Source organism: Erinaceus europaeus, chromosome 14 (genome assembly GCF_950295315.1).
Source record: "Erinaceus europaeus chromosome 14, mEriEur2.1, whole genome shotgun sequence".
NCBI lineage: Eukaryota > Metazoa > Chordata > Mammalia > Eulipotyphla > Erinaceidae > Erinaceus > Erinaceus europaeus.
This window is the reverse complement of record NC_080175.1, coordinates 80214804-80231549: the sequence shown is the minus strand read 5'-3', so window position 1 is coordinate 80231549 and position 16746 is coordinate 80214804. Positions and strand designations below refer to the sequence as shown.

Sequence of the window (16746 nt, the reverse complement as noted above, 5' to 3'; positions counted from 1 at the left end):
TCCTTCTCCTTCTCCTTCTTTTTCTTCTGCTTCGTCTTCAAATTTAGATAGGAGAGCTCCTTTTGGTTTTTCTGGAAGGGGAGCTCTAGACCTGGCAGTTTCTTTAGGTTTTCTGTGCCTGAAGGAATCTAGTTCAGCTTCCAGGGATTGAGAAGCCAGTGATGTTTCTGTCTAACACCCAAACTGTGGGTACTAGCAGTACCCTGTTCTAATTAATTCCTAACTGTTCTTGGATGTGCAGCAAGAAACCTCTTCTGTTGCTGTCGTGATCTGGACTTCTCCATCTCTGCTTTAAATATAGCAGTTTGTGGTTACCTGGCAGAGCAAAGGTGATAGATTGATTTGAAAGATAGGTACTACAAAAATCAAGTATATTATACTAAGTATATGGGCATTTATAGATCTCAGTTATATGGAATCAGTGCAGTTCTCTTAATCTGAAGCAGTCGTTCTCAGTTGACTATGTGCCAGATTCACTTGGTGGATCTGCTGAAGCATGGGCTATAGGATCCCACTCATTCCTTTTTGAATCAAAAAAGGTGGAGTCTACATCTCTAACAGGTTCTTAGGTAATGTTGCTATGTTAAGGTATACATTGAGAACAACTGATAATATAGAGAGCAAGGATTAGACTAGAGATAATGTTTCCTAGTTTTGACTTTTTAATTCCTGGAAATACAAATACCACCTGCCATGAAAACACTACTTTCCAGAACTGACTTATTAATATCCTTAAGATATTGTGAAAGGTAGGGGAGGGGCCTGGGTGGTAATGTACCTGTTTAAGTGCACATATTACAATGCACAAAATCTAAATTCAGGCCCCCACACCTCACCTGCAGGAGGGAAGCTTCATCAGTGGTGAAGCAGGTGTACAGGTAGCTCTCTTTCTCTCTCCCAATTTCTCTCTCAATTCTCTCAATTTCTCTCTGTCTTATCCAAGGAAATAGAAAGGGGGGGTGGGAATGGCTCCCAGGAGCAATTCGTAGTGTTGACACTGACTGAGCTCCAGCAATAACCATGGTGGCAATTAAAAAAATGCTAAAAAATAAGATATTATGAAAGGCATGGTTTTGTCACTAGGAAAATTACAGGAATAACTGTACAGAAAAGGAGGGGGGGGGTTGGCTTAAAAAAAAAAAAAAGCTACTCCAAAGCCAGCATAATAGTTCTTTTGGTGAACTATTGCTTTGCCATGTGCATGGCCCAGGTTTGAGCCCAACTTCAGTACTGTGGTCTCTTTTATCTCCCATGTTTATCTAAAAACAAAAAACTACGCACTTGGAAAACTTCAGAGAAGAGGAGTTTATACAGAGTACATTTGTTTATTTTTAAAAATATTTTATATTAATGAGATAGACAAAGATACGGAGAAGGGAGTTGGGAGGTAGTGCAGCAGGTTAAGCACACAGGGCACAAAGCGCAAGGACCAGCGTAAGGATCCCAGTTCGAGCCCCCAGCTCCTCACCTGCAGGGGAGTCATTCCACAAGCAGATCTGCAGGTATCTCTCTTTCTCCCCCTCTCTGTCTTCCCCTCCATTTCTCTGTGTCCTATCCAATAATGACGACATCAATAACAACAACAATAATAACTACAACAACAATAATAATAAAAAAAGACAACAAGGGGGGGAAAAGACACAGAGAAAAAAATCAGAGCCCTGGCTCAGTTTTGGCTTATGGTGGTACTGGGGATTGAACCTGGGACTTCAGAGCCTCAGCCGTAAAGTATGCTATCTCCCTAGCCCTACAGAGTACATTTAGAATGAGGTAGTTTTGTTGAATGTAAAGCATTAATTCCCCAATAAAGAAATAAATTATTTAAAAAAAAAAAGAATGAGGTAGTTATCTGTACATATTTTAGGGGTTTTTTTTGGGGGGAGGGGATCATGCATATTTATGAAGGAGAGGCCCAGGTCCAGACATTGGAGTCTGAGGAACATAGTTATACATCACATGTAAAAATGGCAGAGAAATCCCCAGCAGGGGTACGATCTTACTATGTATGGCAAAGGGAAGAAAGGAGATCTAAGATCTGAGTCAGACACCATTGACTCCACTGCTCAGTTCTGCCCAAAGCTCTGGGATCCCTACTGATGACATATGTAACAATCTGTCTTGGTCCAGTCAAAGCCAAGGAGTTTCTCCCAAGGAAGGCTTGTCACATTTTCTAATCCAGAAGCCTCGGGCCAGTTTGATTTTGCTTTTCCAAACCCTAGAATCCATCTCAGTTTTGTTGGAGAAAGCAAAAGCAACGCTGTAAAAAGTTCTTATTATAGTTTGAGAACATGACGTGTAGTTGGACACCTTGTTAAAATATTAAACCCTCCTGAATTGTTGGTGGTTATGATGTGGGTTATATACCTCTTGCAGTGTGAAGTTGTACTTTCCAAACATAGAGTATGGTAAACCAATGACAAATTAAAAAAAAAAAAGTTCATTAAATAAACAAATGGTGACTTTTGGGAGTTGGGTGGTAACGCAGCAGATTAAGCGCAGGCAGCTTTGCAAAGCACAAGGACGGGCGTAAGGATCCCAGTTCGAGCCCCTACCCAGCTCCCCACCTGCAGGGGAGTCGCTTCACAGGCTGTGAAGCAGGTCTGCTGGTGTCTGTCTTTCTCTCCTCCTCTCTGTCTTCCCCTCCTATCCCCATTTCTCGATGTCCTATCCAACAACAAGGACATCAATAACAACAATAACAACAACAATAAAACAACATGGACAACAAAAGGGAACAAATAAATATTAAAAAGAAAATTTAAAAATCTTTAAAAAAACAAATAAACAAATGGTGACTTTCGTGGTATATGAAGTATCTCTCAATTTTTTAAACTAATATGAAATGTGAGGGTGCCCTTTTCTCATTTGTAAAAGTGGCCCATTAATTCAGTCTATTCTCACCCCATCTCCCTTACTGCTGAAATGTTGACTTGAAAAATACAGAAAGAGAAAAAGGTTAAGATTTGTTTAGTTTCTTGTTAGTTTGTGTCTTACAGAAAAGGAGATAAGGAAGGTAACTTTCCAGTGGCAAATGTTGCACTCAGGGAATTGTAGAAGCTTAACATGTGTCTACAAATGTGATTGGGGAAATAGCAACAAATTTCTCTGCAAACTTAACCGTACATCCAGGAGAGTTGACTGTGAAAGTTAATTAGCTTCATGCATCTTAATGCTCTTGTTATATGAAGCCTCCCAGACTACTGCAGTGTTATAGATTTAGCAGAGCAATTCAGAGGTACTTGGCCAAACCAGATTGCTGTGGCTAATCTAGGGAGGGGAGGGACCTGAAAAAAATGTTATTTATTTGCACTTGCATCTAGGCAGCCGCCTGCTAGCTCCCAAACTGAGTAAGAACTCCTTGTTCTCATGTGCATGTTTCTGGCATGAAGCTGAGAAGTGTGTGCTGTTATTCAAAGATGGGAATGGGAGACATCCAAGTGGGAGCCTCAGTTCAGGATCCTGTAATAAGCCTCAAGTCTGTTACTGAGTTTGCACAGTGTAGTTGGCCATTTTTAGTGATTCTAATTTGCGATTCTGTGTACAGAAGCCTTGGGCTACTTGTTCATTTGGATTTTATTTATTTTTACCAGAGCACTATTCAGCTCTGGCTGTTTGTGATGCCAGGGACTGAACATAGGACCTCTGATGCTCAGGCATGATTTTTTTTTTTTTTACTTAACATTATAGTCACTTTATTGCTCTAAAAATTTAGTTCTTAAAGTCATCAGATGACATAGTGACAATGAGACTAACTATTCAATCAACTGAATGTTATGAGGTTGCTTCTCTAACTTATTAAATATAAAATACAAAAGTAGATACAATTAAGTTATCAAAGGAAGATATTTGTATAGCTCAGAAAATTGAACAAAGAGAAAACTATTGTTACTGATAAGTTACTAATGAATATATTTGAGAAATCCAAATTATGGAGCTGGGTGGTGGTGCACCTGGTTATGTTACAGTGTGTAAGGATCCCGCTTCAAGTCCTCGGTCCCCACCTGCGGGGGGGAAGCTTCACAAGTGGTGAAGCAGGGCTGTGGGTGTCTCTGTCTCCCCCTTCCCTCTCAATTTCTGGCTGTCTCTACCCAATAAATAAGTAAAGATAATTAAAAAAAATAAAAAAGAAATCCAAATTACATACATACCAAAGAAAACTGGTTACAAAATCACATCGCATTACTCTGTAGTAAAATTTTTGTTTCGAACACTTCCAATCATGCAATAGCAATAAAGAGCAAAATTGTAAAGGAACTGAAGGAAGAAGCTCAAACAACAAATTTAATATATTACACAACTCAAATCATAGTTGCATAATACATTCAATCCCATAAATTTACAAATGCTGAATTACACGCTACTCCCAATTCCTCCTCTAGACCTATTCCCAGTCAATTCATTATCTTACCTATAATCCTTTTCGTTAACCTTTTTAACCAGACTTGATGGGTAAGTCTATAATCTGTAGGATAATCTTCATCGTTATTTCAGAATAGAAACCAAGTATAGTCATACAGGCATGAAATTCTGTTGCATAAACACTACGCTATCTCCTCAGTCCCATGTTCATTCGGATTGTTGTAACATTAAGAAAAAAAATCTCTGGGAGTCGGGCTGTAGCGCAGCGGGTTAAGCGCAGGTGGCGCAAAGCACAAGGACCGGCATAAGGATCCCGGTTCGAACCCCGGCTCCCCACCTGCAGGGGAGTCGCTTCACAGGCGGTGAAGCAGGTCTGCAGGTGTCTGTCTTTCTCTCCTCCTCTCTGTCTTCCCCTCCTCTCTCCATTTCTCTCTATCCTATCCAATAACGACAACAATAATAACTACAACAATAAAACAACAAGGGCAACAAAAGGGAATAAATAAATAAATAAAATAAATATTTAAAAAAAAAAAAGAAAAAAATCTCTGTGATTTCCTCTTTCTCTTTTGTGTTTTACTCTCTAATTTATTTTTCTACTGAGAATATTTATAGTGTGTTTTACAAGCGTGGAATGGCCCTTCTTTGTGTAGTAGGACTAAATTCATGCCCAAATTGAGCTTTTGTTATATGTCCTACCTGGGTCTGTGGGTGACCTCTCACATCCAGGAATAAGGCCAACTGTTCTGTCTGCCCATTGCAGAATTTCTGTGAGAGACACCACTTACTGTTTATTAGAGAAGAGAAAGTCCTTATGTTTTAGGAAACAATTTCTGTAAACTGTATTTTGTATCTCTCTCCCTCTTAGGAAGAGAACTATCTCTTCCAGTCTATTTACAGGAAGGAAGAAGGGAAAATAATTGCCTCCTCTTCTCCACTAATAAACTTGAGTCATTTTTGTTTGTTTTGATAGGACAGGGAGAAATTGAGAGAGAGGGAGATAGAGGAGAGAAAGAGAGGGAGAGAAACACCCGCAGCCCTGTTTCACTGTCAGAGTCCCCTCTAGACGGGGACCAGGGGTTTAAATTGGGATGTTTGTGCATGGTAACACGTGCCTCAACCAGCTATGCCACCACCTATTCCCCATACCATATTATTATTATTTTAAAGTAAATTAGTTAAGTAATTTAATATGACAGAGAGAAATTGAGAGGGGGTAGGGAGGGAGAGAAAAAGACACCTGTAGTACTGCTTCACAGTATGTGAAAATTTCTCCTGGCAGGATGGAACTGGGAGCTTGAACTTGGGTCATTTCTTTTTTCTTTTCCCCCTCCAGGGTTATTGCTGGGGCTCGGTGCCTGCACTACAAATCCACTGCTCCTGCAGGCCATTTTTTCCCTTTTGTTGCCCTTGTTGTTTATTGTTGTTGTTGTTACTATTACTGTTGTTATTGCTATTGTTGTTGTTGGACAGGACAGAGAGAAATGGAGAGAGGAGGGGAAGGCAGAGAGGGGGAGAGAAAGACACCTGCAGACCTGCTTCACCACTGGTGAGGTGACACCCCCTACAGGTAGGGAGCCAGGGACTCCAATGGATCCTTACGCTGGTCCTTGCGTTTTGTGCCATGTGTGCTTAATCTGCTACCGCTGTCTCCAACCTGGGTCATTTCTCATGGTAATCTATGTGCTCAAACAGGCTGCACCATTTCTTTTTAATAAAAACTTAAATTTTCTTCTATATTAGGAAATATCAAAGAATTAAGAAAATTGCCATTGGGCAATGAATGTGAATTCAAATTTAAGTATATTTGAATCAATAGTTTTTCTCCTCCCTCAAATTTTGGGAGGCTCACACTAGTGCCAACCTGCCTATAGTTGTCTCTCTTCTGTGGTTACTGGGGAGTGACTTTAATAAGTAACGGAAGTCAGGCGGTAGCGCAGCGGGTTAAGCTCACATGGCGCACAGCGCAAGGACCGGTAGCATAAGGATCCGGGTTCGAGCCCCCAGCTCCCCACCTGCAGGGGAGTTCCTTCACGGTGAAATTGGTCTGCAGGTGTCTTTCTCTTCCCCTCTCTGTCTTCCCCTCCTCTCTCCATTTCTCTCTGTTCTATCCAGCAATGACGACATCAATAACTACGACAATAAAACAACAAAAGGGAATATATAAATAACTAAGTAAATAAATAAATAAATAGATAAATAGATAAATAAATAAATAAATAAATATTTTTTTAAAACCTGGGAGCCGGGCGGTAGCGCAACAGGTTAAGCGTACGTGGCGTAAAGCACAAGGACCGGTGGAAGGATCGCGGTTCCAGCCCCCTGCTCCCCACCTGCAGAGGAGTCATTTCTCAGGCGGTGAAGCATGTCTGCAGGTGTCTATCTTTCTCTCCCCCTCTCTGTCTTCCTTCTTCTCTCCATTTCTCTCTATTCCTATTCAACAACAACAGCAACAATAATAACTACAGCAATATAAAAACAAGGGCAACAAAAGGGAATAAATAAATATATTTTTTTAAAAACCTAATAAGTATATTACAAATACACTTTGAAAATTATTTTAAAAAGAAGGTTTAGTGTTTGTCTCTCGAAACTCGGTTTATCAAGAGGCATGGGGCAAGGAAAATTATTTATTTCACTTTATTAGTGGAACTTGGAAGATAGCAGGCTCACGTTTCAAAAAAAAATCTTAATTTCAGGCTGGGATTCAGCAGTGGGCCAGTGGGGAAGATGAGGCCCAGTCACGCTGTCCTCTGGCTCAGCAATCCACACACTTTCCGCTGCTCTAAGGAACTCTGGTCCCTCAGAAAAGATTCTACAGAGTTTGGTAGTCATTTCCTTTGTAACTTGAGATAATATCATTAAATACTGGAGTCTAGAAATCTAAAAGTTTGAGGTAAAATCTTCCCTGAATAACAATACTTCCTTGAAGGGCAAGTTTCTACTTGATTTTTCCCTAGTACCAGGAAACAAGGCAAAGGGACAGATTCTTACATTGTTAACTCGTACCTTTGGTTGTGTGACAGGGAGTGAGAGGAACATACAAAATACACACGGGGCGGGGGGGGGGCAGGTGCTGGCACACCTGGATGAGTGCACATGTTAGTGCACATAAGGACCTGAGTTCCAGCCCCCAAGTCTCCATCTTCAGGGTGGAAGCTTCACAAGTAGTGAAGCAGTGCTAGATCTATTTCTGTCTCCCCCACCTCTAGATTTCTCTCTGTCCCTATCAACTAAAATATTTTTTAAAAAAGAAATACATATGAGGCCTTGGGTGGCAGCACCCCCGGTTAGAGCCCCCGTTACAATGTGCAAGGACCCCGGTTCAGGCTCCTGGTTCCCACCTACAGGATGGAAGCTTCTGAGCGGTGAAGCAGGGCTGCGGGTGTCTCTCTTCCTCACTGTCACCCTCTCAATTTCTCCCTGTCTCTATCCAGTAAATAAATACAATTTTTAAAAAGGAAAAAGAAATACATGCATGTGTGAGAGCAAGATCGAGACTTTCATGCTTGCTCACTAACAGCCATACTTATTAGACCCAAATGGGAAGTTCTGAATATATTTTGCAGTAACATACTGAAGTATAAGATAATAGCATTCTTCAGTTACAGCTAAAGCAAGTAAGACATGGGGAATTAAGCAGGGAGAACTCATCTTTGATTTCTGGCCCCAGACTCACCAGCACGTATGGCCTGGACAAGCGTCATGGACAGCTTCCTTGGAGTCCATCTGCAGTCTCCAGAGGCTCTCAGTAGTGCCGGGATAACAAGATTATGCTGACCAGCAGTTATTGCTGCATATCATTAAGCAGGCTTTTGTTCTCTTTCCTTTTCAATGTCTGGCCCAGGGCAAAGTTGCCAGGAGCTGCAGCTGCCTTGCCTGTAGTAGATTATAGTGCCTATTTTTTGTTTTAATTTATGTAAGAAAGGAGACATTAACAAAACCGTAGGATAATTGCTCCACACAATTCCCACAACCCGATCTCCATATCCCATCTTCTCCCCTGATAGCTTTCCCATTCTCTATCTCTCTGGGAGTATGGACCCAGGGTCGTTGTGGGTTGCAGAAGGTGGAAGTATAATGCTTTGCTCTTGGATCTCCCAGAGACTATACCTCAAAACAGTTGGATAGTAATAATGATACCATATATCCACACCTACCCTCTACTTTTAAAGATTCTTAACTGAGTCCATAGAGGAGAATGGGCATCTGAATTTTTCAGACTGTTCCAATAACTTTGACATATACTTGTGTTGGGACAGGTGGCTGGCTGTCTCACAAGGACAGAGATCCAGCCAGAAGATAGTACAAAATCATGTTCCCAATTTTTACAGTTCTTGTGATGATCCCTGCACCCAAGAATGGATGGTTGTCGCCAAGTTCAATGAAGGGAAAAAAACAGAAAGAGAGAGTGAAGTGTTGAAGTTTTATAGGGAAAGTTCATTAGAAGTAGAGTAGCCCTCCTGGGAGGGAAGGGTTAGGAGGGAAGGTGAAGAGATGCTCCTGCAAAGAAACGGGAGGAGGCCCTTGCATGAGGTGTCCCCATTGGCCAAGCACTGTGATCCATATATGCAGGGAGGAAGCTTCATGAGCAGTGCAACAGTGCTGCAAGTTCATTTTTAGGTTTTAAAAATGTCTTATTTATTTACTTATTAGAAAGAGAAAAACAGAGAATCACTGTGGCATATGTGGCCAGAATGAAACTTCAGGTTTCTTTATGCAGGCTATGCTCTACCACTGAGCCACCTCCCTGAAATATGATTTTCTCTTCTGGTGGTGGGAGTGGTGTGGAGACACCTATCTTGGAGAGATGTGACAGCTGGCTTGTAAATCTCTACCTCCCTAATAAAATAATTTTAACACATTATATCTTTCTTCTTTTTTTCAGATACCAGTGTCTCAGGCATGCATAGTACCATTTCTGGGCCAACCTTTCCATATTTTTTAAAATTTCAGATAGAGATAGAGAAATTGGCTAGACTCTTATCCTGGTTCATTTCTCCAATATTTCTTCTTGTTAGTTTAACCATTTTATATAGTATGTTATGAGGTCCCTCTCTCAGTACTTTTCAAATTACTGATCACTCTTGCCTGGATTGACTTATGTCTAAGTAAGGTAATTAAAGGGTTCACAGTTGTGGAAATTGACAGTTGTTTCAATAGTATTTTAATCCCTGAGTTGAGCTCAGTGGCTTAAAAGCCTCTTTTGTCTTTTTCTTCCCTGTAGGCTATGGTAGCCTGAGGGCTTTTAAACTATAAGTAGGCTTCTTAGCTTAATCACTGACTCCTGAGCAAGAGATAAAGCAGAGTGAGGCAGAGATAATCCAGTGGTTATGCAAAGAGACTTTCACAGCCCCACTGATAGGCCACGGAGGTATAGAACTTCTCCTGAGTTTCCTGGTTAGTTCTTTGTCCCCTGATGTCAGCACAGGGCCTCCCTGCCACTGCTCCAAATTCAGTAGCAATGGAGACTCACAGTTGCATTTGGTGAGTCTCAGGGGAGTCCTCTTCTCCCTTCAGCCATCTTTTTGTTGGTGAAACAGACTGGAGGTGGTGTCTCAACTGGTAAACTGCTGGACTGTTAGCAGCCACTTAATCTCTCCCTAGGCACCTCTCTATCCACGAGCGACACGTGTTTGCACTCACCAGTGATTTGTTTGGTTCCTGAAGTTGTTCTAGTTCTGTTTTGTTGCAGTCCCAGATGATCTCCTTTGGTATTCCCTGAGAGACAGAGAAATTAGGAGAGATACCACAGCACCACTTACTTGAAGTTGCCTACCTCATTCATTATGGTTATAATTTGCATTTCCCTAACATGTAAGGATGCTAACAACTTCTTACTAATCATGTATATCCTTTTTGTGATATCACTCAAGTTTTTGCCCATTTAAAATAGTGTTATTTTGTTATTACTGAATCATCAGAATTCTATATATACTCTGAATAGAAATTCTTTGTTAGATATTTGTTTTGCAAATTCTATTGGTTTTTCATTGCCCTGGTAGCATATGACCTTAACAATGTAAAAAGATCATTTTATTGTCTTACCTTATTGTATGTCAAAAATCTAGTAGGGATCTCACCCGGCTAAAATTCAGGTGTCAATAGCTACATGCTTTGCTGGAGGTTTGGAGGTAAGGAGAGAGTCTTTTTCCTGCTCAATCAGATTGTTGGCAGAATTCAGTACCTTGCACTATAGGACTAAAGTTTCCTAGTCCTTGAAAGTTGGAAGCTGAGGGCCCAACTTTTAGAGGGCACTGCATTTCTTAGTTTTTGGTCCCCTTCCATCATCAGCAATAGGTGGGGTCTTTCCTGTTCTGCATCTGTTCTCATCAGCTCTTGCTACAGCTGAAGAAGGATCTCCTCTATTAAGGACTCCTGTGAGGTTGAATATGCATGGATAACACAGGGTACTCTCCAGATCTCAAGGTCTTTAACTGTAATTACATCCACAGAATCATTTTTCCATTTCAGGCAGTATATCCCTGGGTTCTGAGGGGGAATAGATCTGGGGGAGAGATAGTATTATTTCTCCCGTCATGCAAATATTTTCTCTCATTCTGTGGCTTATTTGATTTTCCTAATCATGTACTTTGAAGCACACATCTTTAATTTTAATGAAACTTGATTTATTGATTTTTTTTCTTTCATGGACCATGCTAAGAACACAAGGCCATAATATTGTCTCTGTGTGTCTTTTAGAAATGTTTATAGTTTTAGTTACTCATCTTGAGTTGATTTTAGGTAAGGATCAATGTTTTTTTAATTTGATTAATTAATTAATTGATTTGATAGAGAGAAATTGAAAGAGAAGGGGAACAGAGAGGGAGAGAAGCAGAGATAACTACAGCACTACTTCACCACTCGTAAAACAGTTCTTCTTGTAGGTGGGCCTGGGGATTTGAACCTGGGTCCTTGAGAATGGTAACATGTGCACTTAACCAGATGCAACACTGCCCGGACTCAGGATCAAAGTTAAATTTTATTTTATTTTATCTTATTTAAATATTTTAAGAAAATATTTATTGGGGCCAGGTGCTGGCACATCTGATTGAGCACACACATTACAGTTTGCAAGGGCTCAGGCTTGAGCCCCTGATCCCCACCTGCAGGGGGGAAGCTTTGAGAGTGGTGAAGCAGTGTTGCAGGTGTCTCTCTGTCTCTCTCTCTCTCTCTCTCACCCTCCTCCCTCTTGATTTCTGGCAGTCTCTAATAAATAAATAAAAATAATTTAATTTTTTTTAAAGTTTTAAAAAATATTTATCAGCCATAGTTAAAGAGGAGAGAGAGAGAAAAACAGAGCATCTCTCTGGCACATGTAATGGCAGCTATTGAACTTGGGACCTTATGCTTGAGATCCCCATTCTTATTTACAGTGCCACCTCCTGGGCTACAGACCTAAGTGTCTTTTTGTGGATATTCAGTTGTTTCATCACAATTTGTTGAAAAAAGAAAAAAAAAACTTTGCTTTCTCTCACCTGATTTGATAATCAATTACCATAATTATAAGGATGTACTTATGAATGATTGATGTTCTTCCATTGATTTGTATGTCTATGCTTATACCAATATCACACTTCTGGTGTTTAATATAACTTTTGTTATGTTGGGAGTGAAGATTATTTTGGATCTAAAATCATAGTAATTCAGAACTGTTTTCCTTAAACTCATGGACAGCTTAACATTTACTCTATTATAAAATTACCTTGGCCTTGGAATGAAAGAAAAACACAACGTTTATGTTTAAATTACGTAATTTGAGATTGCTTTGAGTCTATTAAACTGTCTTATGGAGCTATGCTGCAAAAATGTCAGCTTCTGATATCACTGTTATATTAAACATCTTGAGGATCATATTTAATTTTGTCCTTTGAGTGTGAACCGGTTACCCTAGGTGTCACTGTTATTATCACAGACATGTATTATGTCTGCATAATGACATTTCCAAAATTCCTTTATTTCTGTCTGACTTCTTTCAGATCAGCCTCTGGAGTCCCGTAGAATCTGTAACAAGACCATACAGAACTTGCCCAATATGGACTCCATTTTCAGGGAGGCCGTGGCAAAGATGCGGAGGCTGTACCCAGGTTGCCTTTCTCAGGAGACCTGCGTCCGGGCAGTCCAGGTTGCAACCCAGCAACCCTATGAGGAGGGCATCAAAAGGGAAACGGAGCTGTTCCTGTATCTGCAGCAGTCGGGACAGGCTCGAGCCCTGCAGTATGCCTTCCTAGCTGAGAGGAATGCAAGCAAGTGGTCCACTTCCTCAGGCGCATCCTGGAAGACTGCATCCCCAAGGCCCATCTCCTCAGTTGGTGTGATTGGTAAGAACCTGGGGGAGGCAAGACGGGGAAGGGTGACCAGTGCTGTTATCCAAATCTGCACATTGCTTAGTGACACCTAGTTCCAGGCTTTAGACTAGCTACCTTATGTGTATTGGGTAATTTGATTTCACCCCTGCTCACACAATTCTTTTGGTTAACAGATGGCAGTCTAGAGACTCTTAACTTCAGCCATGAGCTGTCAGGGTCTGACACAAGGTCTGCTGAAAACCGTCTCTGTACATTTTGTTGTTGTTGTTGTCTCTACTTCTTACTTGCATGAATCTCTTATGCCTGGATTTACCCAAAATATTTATCTTTTGTCCCACATTTCAAGGTATGGTTGGTCACTGTGGAGGCTAGTTATTTGAAATGAAATCTGACTTTCTCATCATTTGATCTATTCATTTCTTTTAGTTCAAAGACACTATGCTCAGATTTGAACCCTGAAAAGATGTTTCCCTACTATTCCTCCCTATAATTTCTCAAATAAAATAAAAAATTCCTCAGAGATTAGCCTTCTGGTTGGCTTCCTCAGACCAGATTCCTAAATTTCACCTAATTTGGGTCATAATCCAAGAACAGTACTTGGTAGCTCTTAAACCCCCTAAAATGGTAACTCAGAATGTACTAACTACATCTCAGCTTATTTACAGTCTTCTAGGGGGCAATGTCCACAGGTGACTAAAAACATCACATTTCTTTTATTAAAAGATTTATTTATTGAGTTGTTGGAGAGTCATGATATATTTCTCTAGTATTTCTGTGCAAAAATACATCATGACTTTTCTGACAACCCAATATTTATTAATGAGAGAGAGAGCTAGAGCTTCATTCTGACCTATGCAAGGATAAAACCTGGGACCTCATGCTCGCAGAGCTAATGCTTTATTCACTGCACCACCAGCCCTAAGCCACAAAACAGCAACTTTCATTTTTTAAATTTTGTTATTATCTTTATTTATAAGATAGAGACAGTCAGAAATTGAGAGGAAAGGGGGTGACAAAGAGGGAGAGAGAGACACCTGCAGCACTGCTACACCACTTGCAAAGCTTTCCCCCTGCAGGTGGAGGCAGACGAAGGGCTTGAACCTGGGTCCTTACACACTGTAACGTGTGCTCAACTAGGTGCATCACCACTCAGCCCAAGGCATCAACTTTCTTTTTTTTTAACTTTTTAAAAAAATATTTATTTATTCCCTTTTGTTGCCCTTGTTTTATTGTTGTAGTTATTGATGTCGTTGTTACTGGATAGGACAGAGAGAAATGGAGAGAAGAGAGGAAGACAGAGAGGGAGAGAGAAAGACCCATGCAGACCTGCTTCACCGCTTGTGAAGCGACTCTTCTGCAGGTGGGGAGCCAGGGGCTCCAACCAGGATCCTTACACTTTGCACCATGTGCACTTAACCTGCTGCGCTCCTGCCCAACTCCCGACATCAACATCAATTTTCTTAACCCATATCCAGTTGTCTGGTGCTAACCAAATGATGGAAAGAACCCATGCTATATTCTCTCTGTATGTTGATTCAGTTAGATTTGAGTATAAAGGAATGTGTATATAAGCCCACTGTGATTCTTTTTTTTTTTTTGCCTCCAGGGTTATTACTGGGGCTCTGTGCCTGCACTATGAATCTACTGCTCCTGGAGGCCATATTCTCCCTTTTTTGTTGCCCTTGTTTATCGTTATTGTTATTATTGTTGTTGTCATTGCTGTTGTTGTTGTTGGATAAGACAGAGAAATCGAGAGAGGAGGGGAAGACAGAGGGGGGGAGAGAAAGACACCAGCAGATTTGCTTCACTGCTTGTGAAGCAATCCCCCTGCAGGTGGGGAGCCAGGGGCTCTAACCGGGATCCTTGAGCTGGTCATGGGGCTTCACACCATGTGCACTTAACCCACTGCACTACCGCCCGGCCCCCAGCCCACTGTAATTCTTAACACTAACTCCATTCTCTATGGTTTTTCAAGGAGGCAGACAAATTGTGTAGCAAAGCACTGTTTAACCTTTCAGGAACACCAATATTTGTTTTCTGTTGCTCACTTAACTCATTTTTTTAATTTCTTTATTGGGGAATTAATGTTTTACATTCGACAGCAAATACAATAGTTTGTACATGCATAACATTTCTCAGTTTTCAATATAACAGTACAACCCCCACTAGGTCCTCTGTCATCCTTCTTGGACCTGTATTCTCCCACCTTTACCCAACTACCCACCCCAGAGTCTTTTACTTTGGTGCAATAAGCCAATTCCATCCAGTTCAGGTTCTACTTGTGTTTTCTTTTCTGATCTTGTTTTTCAACTTCTGCCTGAGAGTGACATCATCCCTTATTCATCCTGCTGTTTCTGACTTATTTTACTTAACATGAATTTTTCAAGGTCCATCAAGATCAGCTGAAAATGATGAAGTCACCATTTTTTTATAGCTGAGTAGTATTCCATTGTGTATATATACCACAACTTGCTCAGCCACTCATCTGTTGTTGGACACCTGGGTTGCTTCCAGGTTTTGGCTATTACAGATTGTGCTGCTAAGAACATATGTGTACACAGATATTTTTGGTTGGGTATGTTGGGTTCCTTAGAATATATCCCCACAAGAGGATTGCAGGATCATAGGGTAGGTCCATTTTTAGCCTTCTGAGAGTTCTCCAAACTGTTCTCCAAAAAGGTTGGACCAATTAACATTCCCACCAGCAGTGCTGCCACTTCCTTTTCTGATGTATGACATTCTCACAGGAGTGAAGTGGTATCTCATTGTTGTCTTTATTTGCATTTCTCTGACAATCAAAGACTTGGAGCATTTTTTCATGTGTTTCGGCCTTTTGGATCTATTCTGTGGTGAATATTCTGTCCATGTCCTCCCCCCATTTTTGGATGGGGTTATTTGTTGTCTTGTTGTTGAGTTTGGCAAACTCTATATATTCTGATTATTAGCCTCTTGTCTGACGTATGACATGTAAAGATCTTCTCCTATTCTGTGAGGGGTCTCTTGCATGCAGAAGCTTTTTAATTTGATGTAGTCCCATAGGTTTATGCTTGCCTTAGTCTCCTTTATAATTGGATTCATTTCATTGAACATGTCTTTAAAATTTATGTGGAAAAAAGTTCTGCTAATATTTTCTTCTAAGTATCTGATAGTTTGTGGTCTAACATCCAAGTCCTTGTTCCACTATCATACAAGCCAATAGCCCACAAAAAAGGACAGAAACAGCTATTCTCATATCGGACACAATAGACTTTAAAATAAATAAAATTTAAAAAGATAGGGATGGACACTACTTAATGCTCAGAGGACCAGTCAATCAAGAGGACTTAACAATTATTAATATCTATGCACCCAATGAGAAGCCATCTCAATATATCAACCATCTACTGAAAGAGCTACAGCAATATATTAATAGCAACACAGTAATAGTAGGGAACTTCAACACCCCACTCTCTCAACTTCTGCTAATCTTATGGGTATTTCTCTGTAGGTGACTCTTTGTTTTTCTCTTGTAGCTTTAAGGATCCTTTCTTTATCCTTCTTCCTTTCCATTCTAAATATGATGTGTCTTGGTTTATTTAAGTCTGGGTTAATTCTGTTTGGGAACCTCTGGGCTTTTTGAACCTTTATGTCTTTGATGTTGTCTAAAGTTCTCAGCTATTATGTCCTGAAGAATGCTTTCTTTCCCTCCCTTTCTTTCTTCCTCTGGTAAGCCAATAATGCATATATTATTTCTTTTTAAGTCATCCCATAGGTCTCTGTTGTTGTTTTAAGTATCTCTTAATCTCTTTTTGAGATCTCTTACTTCTTTTTTAATTCATCCTCGATCTTGCTAATGCTGTTTTCAGCCTCATTTATTCTATTCTCTCTTCCCGCTACTGTTTTCTGGAGTTCTTCTATTTTGTTACTGTGTTCTGATACTGTTTTAGCTTGTTCAGCTAGTTGTGTTCTTAGCTCAGCTATTTCAGCTTTCAGCTCTCTAATAACCTTGAGATAATTAGTGTTTTCTTCCAGGGTCTCATTTGTTGTTTCTGCATTTCTGATGACAGTTCTTTCAAACTCTTTACTCACTCCTGTGATT

The 16746-nt window shown here is 40.4% G+C and overlaps 1 protein-coding gene across 1 annotated transcript in view; it reads left to right on the top strand.

Moving 5' to 3' along the window:
* EHHADH (enoyl-CoA hydratase and 3-hydroxyacyl CoA dehydrogenase) overlaps nucleotides 1-16746 on the top strand; it is a 57650-nt gene that overhangs the window by 27514 nt on the left and 13390 nt on the right. The window contains exon 6 of the mRNA XM_007529803.3: nucleotides 12339-12680. Coding sequence (XP_007529865.1) covers nucleotides 12339-12680 — 342 coding nt within the window. The remainder of the gene's footprint in view (nucleotides 1-12338; nucleotides 12681-16746) is intronic.